The sequence below is a fragment of the Erigeron canadensis genome, chromosome 1, assembly GCF_010389155.1.
Source record: "Erigeron canadensis isolate Cc75 chromosome 1, C_canadensis_v1, whole genome shotgun sequence".
NCBI classification, from domain to species: domain Eukaryota; kingdom Viridiplantae; phylum Streptophyta; class Magnoliopsida; order Asterales; family Asteraceae; genus Erigeron; species Erigeron canadensis.
In genome coordinates, this window is record NC_057761.1 from 32,801,560 (window position 1) to 32,820,336 (window position 18,777).

The 18,777-nt window shown below is 32.3% G+C and overlaps 1 protein-coding gene across 1 annotated transcript; it reads right to left on the minus strand.

The window, feature by feature from the left end:
• Window positions 1-14,646: 14,646 nt before the first annotated feature.
• Window positions 14,647-15,804, minus strand: LOC122582742 (23 kDa jasmonate-induced protein-like). The gene is made up of 2 exons (XM_043755170.1): window positions 15,273-15,804; window positions 14,647-14,826 (listed from the first exon to the last, which is right to left on the minus strand). The coding sequence occupies exons 1-2, from the start codon at window positions 15,693-15,695 to the stop codon at window positions 14,653-14,655; spliced, it is 597 nt and encodes a 198-aa protein (XP_043611105.1). The 5' UTR covers window positions 15,696-15,804; the 3' UTR covers window positions 14,647-14,652.
• Between the last annotated feature and the right edge of the window lie 2,973 nt (window positions 15,805-18,777).

Genomic DNA, 18,777 nt, shown 5'->3' on the forward strand with positions numbered 1-18,777 from the left:
ACACTAGAACTTCGAGCATCTCCTTAGCAACTCCCACTCCATATGATGAAATGGTCTCCACACGTTGCTTTATACTCATCTAACGCACTTTGAATTCTTGTCGTTAGGAAGATTGTTCGAACGGGTGAAAATTGCCTTGAACGAGTGAATAGAGGTGCGCACACGGCGCAATTTAGCGATGAGGGTGTCTTCGTTACGATAACCGACGGGTTGGTTTTCCATATTCAAAAACAGATTAATAACTTTTTTTCCAAAATGAACAAAGTATACCGCAGTTTGGATCTTCCGCTACCTCGATCCAAGCTTTAGTTAAACTAATTTCTTCGGACCTTGTCCAAATCATGATTTACAAATTGTTGTGTGTGTTTTTTTAAATTGTTTTGTAAAAATGAAAGTGTGTAGGTGTGTCAATTGTTGGATGATATATAGTGGTATATATAGATGCTAGAAGAGAATTAAAAAAAAAAAAAAAAAAGCAATGCTCCTCCCAACTTTTGCCATGGAAAGCCGCGCCGGTCAACAAACTTGAAGCAAACCATATGGGTCACATGGAGGGGGGATCGCCGGTGGGGGGGTAGTGTAGCCGGCAAACCGGGATGGTTTGCCCCTTACCCCGTCACACTCCTCTTAGCCTCAAAACCCCAATATTCTTAATTCTTTATTGATATGGCTTTTTAAAGTCTGCATTTTTAATTTCAGTCGCTAGGTTTTTTTGTCTTCACAAAAACTGCATATGCTTAATTGCTTATACGACTTGCATTATTCGAATGGGAAAAAAGAAAGTGAGGTTAAGTTAATTAGGGACCGTTTGTTTTATTAAAATTTCTTGAAACCTTTTTTATCTCTTGTTCGGTCAGAGAGACTCGGAGGTTTAAACTAGTGCGGGTATCCACTTTTTTGAAAAAACTTCTTTGAAGAATAAATGAATCAAGATAGGTCCTTCTTAAAGTATCTTTAGAAAAATCAACCTTCTAACTTTGGAATTGCTTCTCAACGAATAGAATAAAAGTTATGTGTGATTTGTCAATATAGTGCTTCTTTTGTGTTTTTGTTTTTAGTTGGTAGATATTGTGTGGAATGGTGTATTCTGATACTTTTTTTTATGTCTACACGGATATTCGCACGGTAACGGTGAAATGGTGATGGAGACGGGTGGTGGCGTGACGACTGATGATGCAACGACTAGTAATATCTTAATTAACTAGAAGGATACACTCGGAAAGTAGCGGTGGCGGTGGCGTTAGTTGCGAACTTGTGATAGGTGTGGTTATTAATGTAAAACAGTATTTATATAACATGGATAATGTAGTTATTTTAAGATTTAATGGATGTTGTAATACATAATTTCATTAAGGGTATTATAGACTATTAGGTGTAGATATTTAAATTAGTGAATAAAGAATAAGGATAGTTTGGATACATTGGAGTTGGAAAATATTTTAAGGTATATTGGATAGATCTAGTGTATGAGTTCAAAAAGAGTTAAAAGTTGAAGGGTAGTTGGGTATTTAGAAGGCTCAAAAGTTAAAGAGAAGAGAGTGATTTATTTTATAAGAAAGTACAAATACTTATGTTATTTAATCAAACTTTCTCTTTCTACAACCTAAATTATATTATAAAGTAAATAACATTTTCAACTTTTAACCAATCATCAAAACTACATTACATCAATAATCTACACTACTCGTCAAAGCTACCATCACCAATCAACGTCATTGCCACCGCAACTACCACCATCCGTCGCCGCTTACCGCATGCCACAACCACTCGTCACTGCAGTAGTTATCGCCATTACATCGTCACCACTGCTGCCATTACGCTACATCATGCGTGCATAACTTTAGTTAACTTTATATTTATATTAACTTATATGTTTATAAATTTAGTCAAAAAAAATCACAAACAAATCTTACAAAAAGTAAATGAACTTTGTAATAAAAAGCAGATATATATTATTATGTAAGCAGTTTTTAATAATTTATAACTGATAAAAAAAATTCAAAATTAAAATGTAACGAATCACAATATTTTTTCACTATTAAATTACATGAACCTATCAAATTTAATCATTTAAAATGTTTAACGAATAATGCTTACCCCGCTAAATAACGCGAGCAATAATCTATTATGTATACATATATGTATGTGTGTATATGTAATATATGTATGTATATAAAAACAAACAATTAAATGAACGTTTACAAACATAAATGAACAAATAGGATATATATATATATATATATACGAGCATGATACCCACGCAATGCGGTAGCGATGACATTAGTTGTGATGTGGTGACGTCGGCATCAAGTGGTGTTGGTAATTGATACAATTATATTTGATTTTTAGGGATAGTGAATATATTTTAAAGATTATGAAATGGTTGTCTAAGTTAATTAATTAAGGGTAAAATGGTAATTTTGCATGTCCCAAAATTGTAAACTTTTTAACATAGAGGTATAATAAATTTGTGATAACTCTTAAATTTCATATTGGAATACATGTTTTTTTGTTCATTCATATGTGAAACATTATAAACACATATGTTGTAAAATAAATTTTTTCCAAAACCTTATATATAGCCGTTTATCACATGTGAACAAAAAACGTGAACAAAATCTTTTACAAGTTCATAAAAGGCTAATTTGAAGATTTCTTAAAAAAGTTTTTTCTACAACATATATTTTTATATCATTTCATATGTGAATAACAAAAAAGCATGTGAACAAATATATAATTTAAAAGTTCTCATGTTCTTTAAAAAATGGTTTTTAAAATAAGATACAATATTAGTATGAGTTGTATTTAATATGAGTTGTATTTAATATGAGATGAATTGAATATTATATGACTTTTATTTAGTATGTTAAATTCGACAATACTTTTTTACACACCCTGTTTTTAGTTTACAAAACAAACAATATTACTTATTTAGTTTGCAGATCCTCAAACCACATCTTTAATTGAAGACATATATAATATCTCTATTTATCGATTTAATTGTAGGATTCATACCTCTGAATTGTTTATTTTCGTGCCTTACATTTTTCTTTCAAATTTTAGTGAGATAGATCCAAACTTCTCAATTTAGTTGTGAATTGCATCCATGATGCAGTTAGGTTTGTTGCAAGTTATCATATCCTATGGTTTGTTCATTTTGGTGAATTACATCCCTCTTTAGGGATGTAATTAACAACCAACCGAGTAATTTTGACACCTATTCTATTAAAATTTTTGAAGGAGATGGAATCAGGAAAATGAGCACACCACAAAGACGAATCTTACAATTAACGCATATTTATCTGAAAAACAAACAACAAATAATGATATGTATGCACATACACAAAGATAAAAGAAACAATTGAGTTTATTCTTAGTAGTATCATTTCTAGAAATAGTAGCTTATATAATGTTTTACATACATAAGAATGGAATTACTAGCCATATGATAAGAATACATGGAGAATATTGATCCGTCGAAGAATCATGACCCTTATCGATTATATATAAAGATTCCCGTAATTCAAATAAAAACTAACGGATCTTGATAAGGGGAAAATTAAAAAGTCTATAGATGATGAGGGAAAACATGATCGACACGAATACAAATGGGGATATTAACATATCTTTAAATAATCAACACAAACGAATCATTGTTATTGCATAATCATTAAAAAGAGTCTTTAAAAAATGTAATTATGTGTATATGTTATATATGTTTTATTTACTTTATGTATCTTGATTTCAATTCAAATGAAAATATTCATAAATTAGTTAACACTTTATTATTTTGATAATATTGTTTACTGTATCCTAACTTTATAACGTCTTTTCTATAATCTCCTTTTTAGTTTTTCTTTAGATAAATCATTAGCTCATAGTTTAACGATCGATACATACATAATTCAGTAATATATTGTATCATATAATCAATTCGTACATCACACGAACATTAAAACTAGTATTGTAGTATATATATAAATCATGATAATTTTAGTTACATTTGAAGTACATGTGTTACACGGACCTTCAAAATTCAAACCACCTAATCAACCGACAAAGAAATAGAATCAGCATTTTCTGTTTGAAATAACATATGGCATCTTAGTGATGTACCAGTAAAGAATAAAAAATTAGGTCATATTCTTAGTATTGCTTTTAAAAAGAGCTTAAAAATGTTTGGTCAGAATTACTAGTAATATGTCAAGAATAAATTCATAACATGTTTATCGAGAATCCAATTATCAATTACATTATATAGTATCATAGCCACTATAGATGGAGTTGTAATACATCTAGATGTTATTTAGGATGGAAGGAGTAATTTATACATACACAATTCTTAACCAATTTATCCTCCAATCAAAACTCTACAACTCACAACTACCCAATTTAGGGGTAGCACTTCGGAATAATAAAACTTAAACTAAGCCTCGGAATAATCCGAGTCTACAGTAAAACTTAAATACTTAAATAAAACTTAAGTGTTGTCACCGTCAATCAATACTTAAATAAAACTTAAATACTTAAATAAAACTTAAACTAAGCCTCGGAATAATCCGAGTCCACAGTGTTGTCACCGTCATTGCGGTGAATGTAGGGGTAGCGCTCAGGAGACTCAGCGGCCGCGCCTGGTATAGAAGAAACGTACTACTCCCCCGGGTCAGAGTAGTAAGGTACATCTTGACCACCACCCACATTGGCTTGCGAGAATACCCCGTGATCTAGCGTCCGGGTCAATGTTGAAGAGACGGCGTTTAACTGAAAAATAACTTGATTCAGCCAGTCGATCTTCTGTCGAAGATATACAAGATGCTCATTCTCCGCAATGTTACGTACATAACCCGGGGCAGTAAGCCGGTTGATAGCGGCTTCGTAAGCCGCTTTGTTCTCAGAAACGCCCTGAATGACGTTATTGACATCTGAGAGGTGTTTGGAGTCGTGATTTAGGTGAGTTTGGATAGCCATTTTACAATCACGAAGGTCCATTGTAAAGAGTTTGATTGAAAGAAAATTGTGTGTGAAATGAAAATTGGGTGAAAATGAAAGTTGTGGTGTAAATTTTGGAAGAAGAATGGGGTTTTTATGGGTAAAAAGGTAGAAAAGGGGGTTAATTTTTTTTTTTTAAATGTAACACATTTAGCCGTTTGGTGGGGGGGGGGGGGGGGGGGGCGGGGAACCACTCATTGCCAACGTTCGAAAATCATGCCCAAACCCTCTAGTCGATCGGCATACTTACCCAAACACATACCCGATCGAGCCTTACCCGAAGCTTATCCGCACGCAGGGAGTGGTGTACTCGATCGGGTTCGCCTTACCCGAACCATACCCAACTCCCACTCCTTCCTACCTTATGGAACCGGGAGTACAACTGTTTTAGTTGTGGTTGGTTCCTCATAAGCTCATAGGGTTTCTTTTCCTGTAATGGAGTTACTTGGTGGGCTTTAACTACCTAACATTGTTTGCGTTTTCGGGCGCATGGAGTCGCCTTTTGTCATTGGTGTTACCTGAGCAACGGAATTTATTGGTCGGCCATTTAAAGTAAATAGATTGTATATTATCATAAATATACAAATATAAGTTGTCGGAAATTACACTTGAAGTACATTTTATGTACATGTGTTACACGGGCCTTCAATTTTTAGACCCATTATTCAACCGGCGAAGAAATAGAATCAGCATTTTATATTTGAAATAACAAATAGCATCTTAGTGATGTATACCCGTCAAGAAAAAAACAAAAATCGGGTTTATTCTTAGTATTGTTTTTAGAAATAACTTTAAAATGTTTGGTATACGAAAAAATGGAATTACTAGTAGTCATATGTCAAGAATAGATTCATGACCCGTTTATCGATAATCCAATCATCAATCACAGTAAATAGTACCGTAGCCACTATAGGTGGAGTGGTAAGGCATCCATATGTTACTTTTGGGACCGAAGGTTCCAGTTTTGGTTGGTTCCTCATAGGGATTTTTTGCCTGTAATGAAGCTAATTGATGGCGTTTTACTACCTAACACGTCTGTTTTTTCAAGCACGTGGAGTCGCCTTTTGTCATTAGTGTTACCGAGTAGCGGTCTTTATTGGTTGACCGTTTAAAGTAAATAGATAGTATATTATCCTAAATATATAAATATTAGTCCTAATACTCGTACAATGTACGGTAACTATATAGATTATATCATAAAGAAATTCGAATGTTTCGTGAGAATGAAATAAATTGTGGTTAAAGTAAATCAATGATTGAAATAAATTATAATAAACAGTAATAATAAATATAATATATGTTTAGTTAGAGTTTTGGATTTACCTTAAGGTTTAAAATCACATCAAAATCGGAACTTGTAAGCATAGTGGATGATAACAAATAGCCTTGTGATTTCGGATCATAAACTCAAAATTTTGAAGTCTTCATGTTAATAAGTTATTATCAGTAATATAAGTATTAGGAGTTGAAGAATTGAGAAATAAAAAAAGACAATTTATTAATAAGAAAACGATTAATCAAATAAGGCCATAATGTCTTTTTGTAATAATAAGGCAAGATTAAAGTTTAATTTTAAGTTTAACGAGAGCAAGTACCCGTGCGTTGCGGTGGTGAGATGGTGGGGTGATAGGTAGATCATAGGAGGTGATAGGTCATAGAGTGTGATAGCCAAATGTCTTAGCCGTCCGCCTTCAGATTTAAAAATTCGTCGAAAGTATATCGAATGACATCTTTAATGAAAGAGCATGATTTTTTAAGAACACCCATATAAACTTTATGATTTATACGGTTTTTGAGATAAAAGATTTTGAATGAATTGGAGAAATAAATGATTTATATAAGAAAGAAAAAAAATGATTGGTTGAAATTTGATGAGAGAGAAAGAGTAATATAGTTACTTTAAGTAAATAGGGAATATATAAGAGGGCACTTAAGGAAAATAAATGTTGAAAATTAAAATTTAAACATGGATAATTTGTTTTATAATATAGTATAGATAAGAAAATTAAATCTATATACAATTAAAATAAATTAATTTAATAAAATTAATTAATTAAAAGGATACATGTCGATCAAGGATTACGCCTTGTGTCGTTTCAAGAACATCTCAATCTTGTTTTAATTTATTGGTAGATAAGTTTGTGGGATGTTGGGAGCACGAGCACGACTAATTTAAACCTCCTTTGCTTCTCTTTATGCAAAAGGGGCCAGATCTTTTTTTTTTAAAATGTTTCTCTTACATGAAGGTATCAACTCACCCTTGCGCTTAGAAAGTACTCGATGCTTGGAGGCGGACTCGAGAGTTGTAAAGTCCATCAACTCACCTTTGTATTTAGAAAGTACTCGATACTCGGAGGTGGACCGAAGCGATTTATGGTGAATCAATACAACTCGTCCTCAGTCAACATCGGGTATATATACTTGGTCTCCTCGGCAACTCGGTCAATGGCGAGTATTACTTTAACATATTTGACATGCATTAATATTATTATTATTATTACTATTATTATTGTTATTACTATTATTATTATCTAACGGCACATGGAGTCGCCTTTCGTCATTAGTGTTGCATGAGTAGCGGGCTTTATTGGTTGACCGTTGAAAGTAAATAATATATAGTATATTATCCTAAATATAAAATTATAAGTTTGTGGATGTTGGGAGCAATGGCGAAGCTATAAATTTTTGAGTGGGGGTCGGGATCTAAATTCTTTTTTTTCCTAACGCTATTTTTCGGGTAATATGTTCGGGTCAGTGATTCGATTCAGATCGGGTCAAAAATTAAATACTATTATTATAAAAAAAAAAGTTTCAATCACTAAAAAACTAAACATTTGTCCAAGACAAAAGAACATTAAAAAGGAGATAAACGGTTGGTACCTGGTTCGATTCATTGAAAAAATTATAGTTCAGCCTTTCGACCGTTAAGACCCTTGAATTCTTCAATTATGGAGTTCGCATCAAACATGTTAACAATTTCTTTTTCTATGTAAATCACAATACTGTTTGCTAGATGATCATCTGACATCTTATTACGTAGGCGATTCTTGAATATCTTTAATGTCGAAAATCCCCTCTCTATTGTTGCAGTCGAAACCCCAATTCTTAGGAAGTTAATAAATCAAGTAATCATCCTCAATTCTCAATTAACAATTAATAATTTATAGTTTCTACTTAAATCCTTAATTTCTACTAAAAATTAAATCCCTAATTTCTATTAAAACCCTAAATAAAATACACACATACCTGAAATGAGAGGCTGATCGGTGATGGCACCACTGCCAGAGGTCAGAGCGGCGGCGGCGGGACTGCTGGTGGTCGTGGTCAGCAGGGTAGGAGTGGGAGGAATGAGGAAAAAAAGGTGGAGGAGATAAGGGAGCGGGAGGAGGAAATTGTTTTAATTTTTTTCTAGTTTCTTTTTTCTTTTTAGGGTTTACCTGAATTGGGCTAAGTAAGTAAATAAGTAATGGGTTTTAGTTTGGGCTAATTAATTTTGAATGGGCTTATATAAAATGTAAAGGATCAATTTATTGCTTAGTATATAAAAAAAAAAGTTCACAATTAAAATGGGGGGTCAAAACCGAATATATCATAAATTTTCTACACAAAAAATATATACCCGTACATCGTAAAAGTTAACATGCAGCCACTGTTACAAAAGTTCATCAACTCATCCTTGTGCTTAGAAAGTACTTAATGCTCGGAGGCGTACTCCACCGTTGTAAAATTTCGTCAAGTCACCCTTGTACGTAGAAAGTACTCGATACTCAGAGACGGAAGAGATTTATGCTGAATCAATACAACTCATCCTCGGTCAACATCGGGTATACTTGGTTTCCTCGGCAACTCGGTCAATGGTCGAGTTTGACTTAAAAGAAATAGACTACAAACCCAATACTTTTTGTAGGAATTTTTCATATGCTCTCTCAATAAAATTTTTTGACGGCACAACAAATTTTTTTTCCTCCAATCGATTTAAAGCTTTGGGATCGCCGTATGATTTTTTTTCTGATTAACTTTAGGTTTTTAAATTTTCAAGAATCAAAAATTGTTTTGTGATTTATATTACCTGTAGCCCACCTGTAAGTTGTTATCTTCACTATTTTTTTTTTCTCCTCATTTGATATTGTATGTTAGGGGTGAGTAAAAACCGATCTGGAAAACCAAAAACCAAAAATAAACCGGCGAAAACCAAACTGAAAAACCGAACCAAAGAAGAAACCATTGGTTTTGCTTTTGATTTTACAAAAAACCGAATTTTACGGTTCAGTTTGGTTTTATTTGTAAAACCAACCATATAAACCGAACCAAACCGAATGTTTATAAGTAATCTCAAAGTTTAATTTGCCAATATATCAGCTTCAAGCTCCTTTTTTTTGAAAGGTATGGATCAATTACTCGAACAGAGAATCTAGCTTACGTTGTCTTAACCGGGTTCACGCTATAGAGCTCCCTCACCCTCAATACCCTCAACTAAACCATCTAAAAACACGACATTTAATTGAGATAAAACTATGTCCCCACTGCAGGACTCAAACCTGTTTCACTGAAGGGCTTTTTGGTGAAATTCCTTTAAATGTCTTTCCAATGTCTCGAACTCGAGACCGTCAGTATGTAAAGCTGATGTTCAACCACTAAGTTATAATGGGAAGTGGACTTCAAGCTCTTAATAAATAATCTTGCTTGCTATATATTAAACGAATAGTATTCAAAACATATTTATTTTGACTTTAGTCTTACATTTGATTAATTTGGACTAGAATAATAAAACTGAGTATACTGAGTTGGTAAACATGTTGAGAAAGTTTTAAACTAAAGTCTATAAAGATAAATACATTGTTAAGACGTCTATGGTAACTATAGAAAATAAAAATCTTTACGCCTGAATCATCTTCTTCGTGGTCCTTCGCTGCAACTCCATACTTTCTACATATAAAATCTGCAAATGAGCTTTAATTTTTATAGTTTTCTTTACTTACAAGTTCATAAATGTATATAGTGAGTATTATTTATGTTAAAACCGAACAAAAACCAAAACCAATCAAAACCGAACCGTAAAACCGAAAAACAGAATCGATCGGTTTGGAAAACCTGAAAACCAAATTAGTCGGTTTGGGTTTCAGTTTTAGGCTAAAACCGACCCAAGCTCAGTCCTATTGTATATTTGTGTGTGATGTAATCTATATCTATAATTAACTAGGAGATATTATTATTATTATTATTATTATTATTATTATTATTATTATTATTATTATTATTATATTTTTTTTAGTATTATTATTATATTTTATTAGTATACATCACTTATATTATTATTATTATTATTGTTATTACTCTCACATTTAGATATGTTATAATATAATATTATAGTATATATAATTAGTATTGTTTTAACATATTTAACATATATCATACTAGCTTTCAGGCTCGTTCAATGGACGAGTAGTCTCAAATATGAACAAAACAAATTTAAAAGAAAGAACCCTTTGTAATAATAGAAAAAGACATAATCAAACTACAATTGTAACAAACTAAATTAAAAGAGATGAAAGTAACAAGAACGTAACAATTTAATATCAAATAATAAACAAATACGAACAAAATATCAAATATAAAATTAAGGGAAAAATTCATAAAAAGGTAATCAATTTACACAAATTTTCTATTAAAGGTAACCTATTTTGTTTTCGTCTATTTAAATGATCCTATTTCCAAAAATTTCTTAATAAAAGATATCTCGTTAGTTTTTACAAACGACGCCCCTTAAGTGCCACGCCATCAAATTTGCTGACGTGGCAATTGACTTTGACAAACTTATATATATTGTCGAATCACCATCATAAGCTTTAGTAACTAGGGATAAATATCTTGTAATGTAATCAACTTTGAACGAATGTCTATAGTAGGAAATAACTAAAGTTGTGTGTATTGTATGTAAACAACTTGAAAATAATGTTTATTGTATGTAAGAAAATGTATCCAACCAATTAAAATCAGACAACAAAACTTTAGTTATTTCCTACTATATACATTCGTTCAAAGTTTGTTACATTATAGGAAACTTATCCATGGTAACTAATATAATATAAATAATATAATTCCTTTATTAATTAATTCCATTAAATGAGATCCGGCCGCTTTACGAATTCGAACTCACCGTCGTCCATTCAATTACACTTTTAGGCATCGCTGATTTACGATTCCATAAAATCTCGTCAACATTCATTTACACTTTTACGCATCGCCGCTATACGATTTCGAACACACCGGCCGACCATTTTCATCATATCCGGCGATAGATTCATCTTCAAAACCTATCATCGGGGAACTTTACTCCATGTTTTCCGGCTTCATATCTGACGAACATCCGGCTGCTGTTATCCTCACCTCCGATTCATCATATATGAATTCTAATACCAATCGAATTTCCCCGCCATCTAAATTCCCTTACTTTCATATTTACTAATATCAATTCCACTTTGAAATTGAAACATCATCGCATACCGTGTTATACAGTTTTCGATGAGTTTTTGTGTTGTTTCGTTTTCTTCTCCGGCGATGATAACTGATAAACTAGAACGGAGTTTGAATTTTGATCTTATATAATTTGGCAAGTCATATATGAGTTACTGATCTCTGATACTATATATGGTAGTGATTATGTGCTATGACATATAATTTATGAATTTATATTTCAACACCATTTGTTGATTTTATTGCCGTTGATATGATTTACAAATCTATGAATTTAATTATGATCTTCAAATGAATTAAAGCTTATGATGGTGATTCGACAATATATATATATATATATAGGCTTCCCATCCAATAAGAACACATTAAAAATGGAAACAAATAAGAACAGATCTTATCCATACATAAATTAGATCGACGGTTGAGACTTTTTGATATTTTATTTTAATATTAAAATAGCTAAAAGGGTACACTTGGAATTAAACTTATAGTACCACACGTATTTTTTTTTTACCCTCTTCCCCAAGTATCCCCAACTTTATCTTATTTTCAGACATTCATTCAAATATCTCTCTCTATCAAAAACTTTATCTTCTCCCAAAATTTTATTTTAATTTTCTCTCTTTCCAACTAACACAAATACAACAATACAAATAAAAACCCACAACAAACAATGATTTTGATTTACGGTTACACATCATGGATTTTGATTAGTGGTGCATCCTACAAATCCAGTTTTAATGATGATGCTTCGAATACGACATCGAGTCACTGATTATTTCTTTTTTTTCTGTGAATCGAAGAGCTGAAAAAATAAAAAAAAACTAAAAGGATTTTTAACCAGAATGAACAAATGCATCCGTGGCTTGGAGGTTTGATTTCTTGAATCTACTCTCTGGACATTATATTGAAAATAGCATCCATAAAAAATATTCTTAGATTGTTGCTCATGGTTTTTCATTTGATGTATTGATGGTTATCCATGCAATTCTTTATTTTTTTATGGATGCATATGCATCCATTCCTTTTTATGATTGTGTTTCTAATTTGTATGCATCCAAGTTCCTTGTATATAAATTATATCGATTGATGTTCTTTTGTTTAATCATCTATATATGGTATGTATTTTTTGTGCATCCAAATTGTATGGATGCAATAATGCATATCGCACCCATGTATAATTTTGTGCATCCATTTCAATGATTCTCAAAATTTAATGAAATGGTAATCAAATTAAAGAGTATCAAACTCTGAGTTTAATGATGTATTTTATTAAAATTCAAATGCTTTCATTTGTATGATATGTTGAATCTAAAGTATCTGGGGTAAAAGTTTTGACAGATTCGTGGTAGAGGAAAGAGAAAAAGAAAAAGGACAAAAATTACTATTGTATCCCTGGTTTGTACTGTTCTCATTTTAATTCTGTTTGTACGGGAAAGTTACCCTATATATATATATATTAAAAAGTTATTTTGAGAATTTTTTTTCGAAAACCTTTGAGAACTTTTCAAATCAAGCCCAATTGATGATTATTTTTTATATGAAAATTGTTTTTTGATTGTTTTCTGAATAACTTATATGTAATTTTGCAGTTTATAATTGTGTGGAGGCATTAATTATCATCCGGTATACAATTATGTGGAGATTTGGATTCTTGATCACATGTGCACGAATAGTGCTATGATTACACGTGATCGACTTGCATACATGTAATCATAGCAATATTGGTGCACATGTGATCAAAAATCTAAATCTCCACATAATTGTATAACGGATGATAATCCATGCCTCCATACAATTATAAACTTCAAAATTACACATAAGTTATTCAGAACAGTCAAAAAACAATTTTCATGTATAGAACAATCATCGGTTGGGCTTAATTTGAAAAGTTCTCAAAGGTTCTCGCAAAAAAAAAGGTTCTCAAAATAACTTTACCCTATATATATATATATACACACATACATATAAGTAGGTCAAAGTCAACCGCCACGTCAGCAAATCTGATGACGTGGCGCTTAACGAACGTCGTCTGTCAAAAACTAACGAGATACCTTTTATTAGGAAATTTTTAGAAATAATATCCTTTAAATAGACAAAAACAAAATATGTAACCTTTAATAGGAAATTTGTGTAAACAGATTACCTTTTTATGGATTTTTCCTTAAAATTAAAGTTATATAAAAAAAAACTATATGTTTTTTTATGTGTTATTTATGTTGAGATTGATGTGGTGTTTTAGTTGATAAGAAAAACAAAAATGATTTTTAAAATGAAAATAAATACTAGTTTTAAATTTATAAAAAGAGTTATACAAGTAATTATTTCAAATTAACAACACACTTACATGCAATGGACCCGGTCACGTGTAGTATAGTAAATGATAAGAACATGATCGTTCATATGGGCGCTTGCACTAACTAGTCTAATAATTATATATGTAATTCTAGTGGTTGTGAGTTGTCACGATTTCCTATTTAAACTACTAAAAACAATTACATGTAAATAGAAGGCCGCAATCGCTTGATTTAACAAGAAGTCTACAACTTGAAGATCTCAATGCAGAGTACAAACAAATAACAAAATACATAAAAATTAAAATTAAAAAAAATAACCTTCAAATTTAAGGCTTTTATATATATTTTTTATAGCTTTTTCTTCATATGCATGGCTAATGATCTTTTTAAGTAACACTCTGTCAAATTTATTCATATGTACATTTGTCTATTTTTAAAACGGGAAAAGTAACTATATTTAGTCTTACCTTTGAATGTGAAAAATAACTACAGAATTATTGTCCGATCAAACGACACATATATCATCAAATTAAAATGATTAACGTCCACAAGAATCATGAAACAAAAAGCAACTAGTTAATCAAATTAGGGACTTTAAAATATAAATATGCTTTATTTATTCAAATAATCAAATACGATGAAGTACGTAAAGAAAAAAAGTTTCTTACATGCATATATCTTGCATACGATATTGAAACCACAACATAACACACGTGAAGGCCATTATTGCCACACGTAAACATATGGATTTATCTTTTTTATGATATCATGAGCTAGCTAGCTAGCAAACTCCAAAGCTAGCCCACCTTATTTGTTTAACATATACTCATATATATATAATTTTGTTGATCAAAGTCCATGCATGCATGCATGCAAACATATATATATATCTTCAATCTTCAATAGTGAAGTGTGCTTCATACAAAGGAGAAGTACCCTCATCAATTGAGGATGTTATGCACATGCCTTTCTTTGTAGTTGTACGTTGTTTGCTACCAGCTTCCATTCTTTTATACACCTTATCCTTATTGATATCGTAATCATCAGCATAGATGTCACAATAGGCCTGCACATGGTCAAAAATATAAACTTTACTTACGCTATATAAATGCTGTATATATAGAGAGATATAGATAATGAATATTGATGAATATATGGTTGTGGAAAATGTTACAGTCCCAAGGACTGATGCAGTTAACATGTATAAAAAAAATTTATCTTTTCATAACAAAATTAAAGTACACCCCTTTGATTTTTATAAAAAGTGTAAAAATATTTTATACGCTGTAAGTACAATGTAAGAGTTGTACTATTTGCAAGCTAGACCCGTTAATAATTAGGGTAGTTGAGTTAGCTAATTAATTAATTAGCTAGCTAGTTTTCTAATTAATTCATTTCCAGCCAACTAAGCGTTGGCATATAGTACCGCGGGGGCACGACTTAATCATGTATATGTATGTTTTCAAAATATTTGTATGAATTCAACGAGCTCGATCGAAAATATGTACTTACGTGGTTGTCCACATGCGCTTGGTTCACAGGGACATCCCAAGCAATTAGCTGCTTGCAAAAGTCTGTACTATTGCACTTGCCACGATAGACTACATATCCTTCGGAGCCAGTTGGCGCGGCAGCCCTTTTTATATGCAGGAACGCACCCCACTGACCATTCTGAATTCTAGCCGGATACGAATCATAGATCTTCCCATACTTGGAGTGGTCTTCCTCATAAAACAAGGTCTCACCTGTAGCATTATAAAAGATGGTCAGTGTGCAAAGTACTCCCCCCTGCGCCGCAAACTTTTGTTGCTCATGCTTGACATATTGAATTGCCTGATCACGCTTTCCGTCTAAGTTATTGTCCTCCAGGGCCTTGTAGGCCCTATCTGACCTACTTCCCCCTCTCACAGGGTTGCCAAACACGTTACTAGCCATATATATATATATATATATGTATATATATTCCTAGCTACTACCAGCAACGTACAAAAAGAGTATAAATGTAAGTAATTAAGTTTATTTTATACTCGTATGTGTTTGCGTTTTTGTTGGAGAGGCATGCATTGATAAATTGGCTCTATTTATAGCCAAGCTTCAACTTGAAAGGAATAAATTTAGTAGAGAATATCTAAAAAAAGCCATACGTACACATATATATGTGGATAATTTCAACTTGCTTTTTTTTTTTTTAGGATAATTTATTCCAATTCCTAAGGGACTTAGCCAATAAGGCGTTCTGGAGGCAAATTCTCACGTTCTGTACTTCCTTATTGTCACCATAACGTTCTGGTTTTGCGTTATTGCCGCGTTTTGCAAACTCCTAGTGGTGTCACAACCACGTTCAATTCTGGGGATGGTATGATCGATCTCCCTAACCGGTTTTGAAGACTAAATATGAGCTCGCTCCTGGATAAATATAATTCTTCTAAACCGGTTATCCACACACGCATCAATAATTGGATATAGATCTTAATTTGCAGCATATATCGTCGACCTTCACTAATTAACCCATGCATTGCAGCCTCCTGTTTGTCTTCCTCTCAAAATTAACCCCAATATTCTTAATTAAATTGTTTTATGGATATGGCTTTAAAATTTGCATTTCTAGCTAGCTAGATCATTTGGCTTAACAAAAACTTCGATCTTAAAGACCTCGTATACCTTTTGTTCGGTATGGCGCGCGTTTAATTAAAGAGGTAGCTGAGGTGTTTGTTTTTTAAAAAAACTTCTTTGGAAAGAAAGAAAGTTCCAGACTAGACCTTCCTAAAACTTTTTTAAAAATTACACTACTAGAAATCCGGCTTTTGGCTGCGACATTTGTCGTCGCCAACTCGCCGTATGTTGAATTAATTTGTCGTCGCCAAAAGCTACAACGACGACATTTAGACAAGTTTGGTTGCCAAATCGTGGTGATCTAAAGTTTTTGGTGACAAGCTTAGCAACAATTAAAAGTGGGCCCCACAGAATTAAAAATACTTTTGAAATTAACCTTCTATACCTTTTGTTTGGTCAAAGGTTTAAAGAGGCAGAGGTGCTTATTTTTTGAAAAAAAACTTACTTGGAAAAAAAATAGAATTCAGACTAGTCACTCCTTAGGCCCCTGCTTATAGGGGAGTCCTGCAAACGTCCAAAAGAGTGAAGACGACGAACGGTATAGGCAACAAGCATCCAACAGTGTGCGTCCTCAAGTTTAGTCCTCCCAAGGACTCCCATGAACGCTCCTTTGTGGGCCAATGTAGCAACGGTTTTAAAAAAAAACTTGTCTTCTTCTCCATTTTGAAATTAACGGCTAGTTTCTCCAATCTATTTCTTCTCCTTTTCTTTTTCTTCCACACAGCAGACCCCCATTTCATTTCTTGTTCTTTCACAACCAACCTCCAAAACAGCTTCTTCTCCTTCTCCAATATTCTTTTTCTTCCACAACCACCATTCCTAAGAGAAACAACCAAAACCAAAACAAGAAAACCAACCAAAATGTTGAAGACGACATGCTTCAAACCTTCTCAACTTTCCTCCACCACCATCACCGGTGATGTCGTCGTCTAGCCCACAAGTTCAATCTACCAAAATGTGTGTTTTAATGTTAAAAATATAGTTTGGTTAAATGTATTTTAAAAAAATGATAAATTAAATGATGATGTGGCGAAAAAGTCCTGAAAAAACTTGCTTATAGGCAGGGAGAGTCCTAGAGGGAGTCCTGATGGGAGTCTTACTGACGTGGCAATCATTACTCCTCCTATAAGAAGAGGCCTTAGTCCTTTACTAAAACTTCTTAGAAAAATCAATATATTACTTTGGAATAGCTTCTTTTGTTTTTTTATTTATGGCTGTTGCATATTGTGCGGGATGGTAGTCTGGTACTATGATTCTTTTTGTAGGATAAGGATATATTTTCGAGAAATAGAACTCAAAAGCTTTGGATTTTGTCGATTAATATTTTAACCAATTTGTCAGAATAAAAATTTTATTTCTAATGTTTGAACAAGGATAAATCAAAAAAGAACATCTTTAATATAAGAACGTGATGAAAATATTTAAAAACTTCATTTTTTTATAGAATGGCATGTTAATCTACTCATACTCTTAAGTTGCATGTCTGGGATGAAACCCGGGACTCTTGAACAATCCCTATTAATCCACTAGCACAAATGTGGGAAGTGAGACTTGAAGTCTTGAACCCAGATGGATACCCCAAGGTCAAAGACATTACCAATGAGTAACCAAAACTAACATATTATATAACTAATTATCACTATTTAAGTGTTCAACAACATATTTTTTGTTTTGTGCATCCATCTTTGATGCATATTCAACAAAATGGATGCACAGAGCAAAAAACGTGATTCTTTTTATTTTAACAGATCTATATGTTGTTAAACAATTAAATAATGATAATTAGTCATATAATATATTAGTTATACACTTTTAATGCATCAAAATCATGTTTTTAAATGTTATCACCGTATTCTTTTTTTAAGTATTAGATCATCTACACTTACAAGTCAAAACCAACTGAACTTACACTCGTTAAAATATGTTTCATGAATAACCTACACATGTGTGAGTTTCGCCGGAGATGGTCGTCGTCGCCGGAGGATCATGGTGGTGGTCGGAGATGATCATGGTAGTGGTTGGCGGTGGCCGTCTCGCCGGAAAAGAAGGAAGTAAGTTAACTTACAAATGTACTTTTTGTACTTTTTTTAATGCATGTACTATAAATAACCCCTATATATATATATATATATGGGAATCTAAGGTTATTAGGTAGCTAAGCTTAGGTGTGGAACACTCATATATTATTTTTTTAATTCATAAAAATTAGGGAGCCATGTGATTTAATTAAAATTCAATAAATATTAAAAAATTAGCATGTGAGGGGTTCCACACCTAAACTTAAGTGACAGAAAGTCTTATATTCACTTTTTCTATATATATATTAACCTCATTAATGGTGGTGAAAGTCATGAACAATAACTTTTGTCTCTGTCTTGGTTCAATGTTGAGGCTATACCCTTAT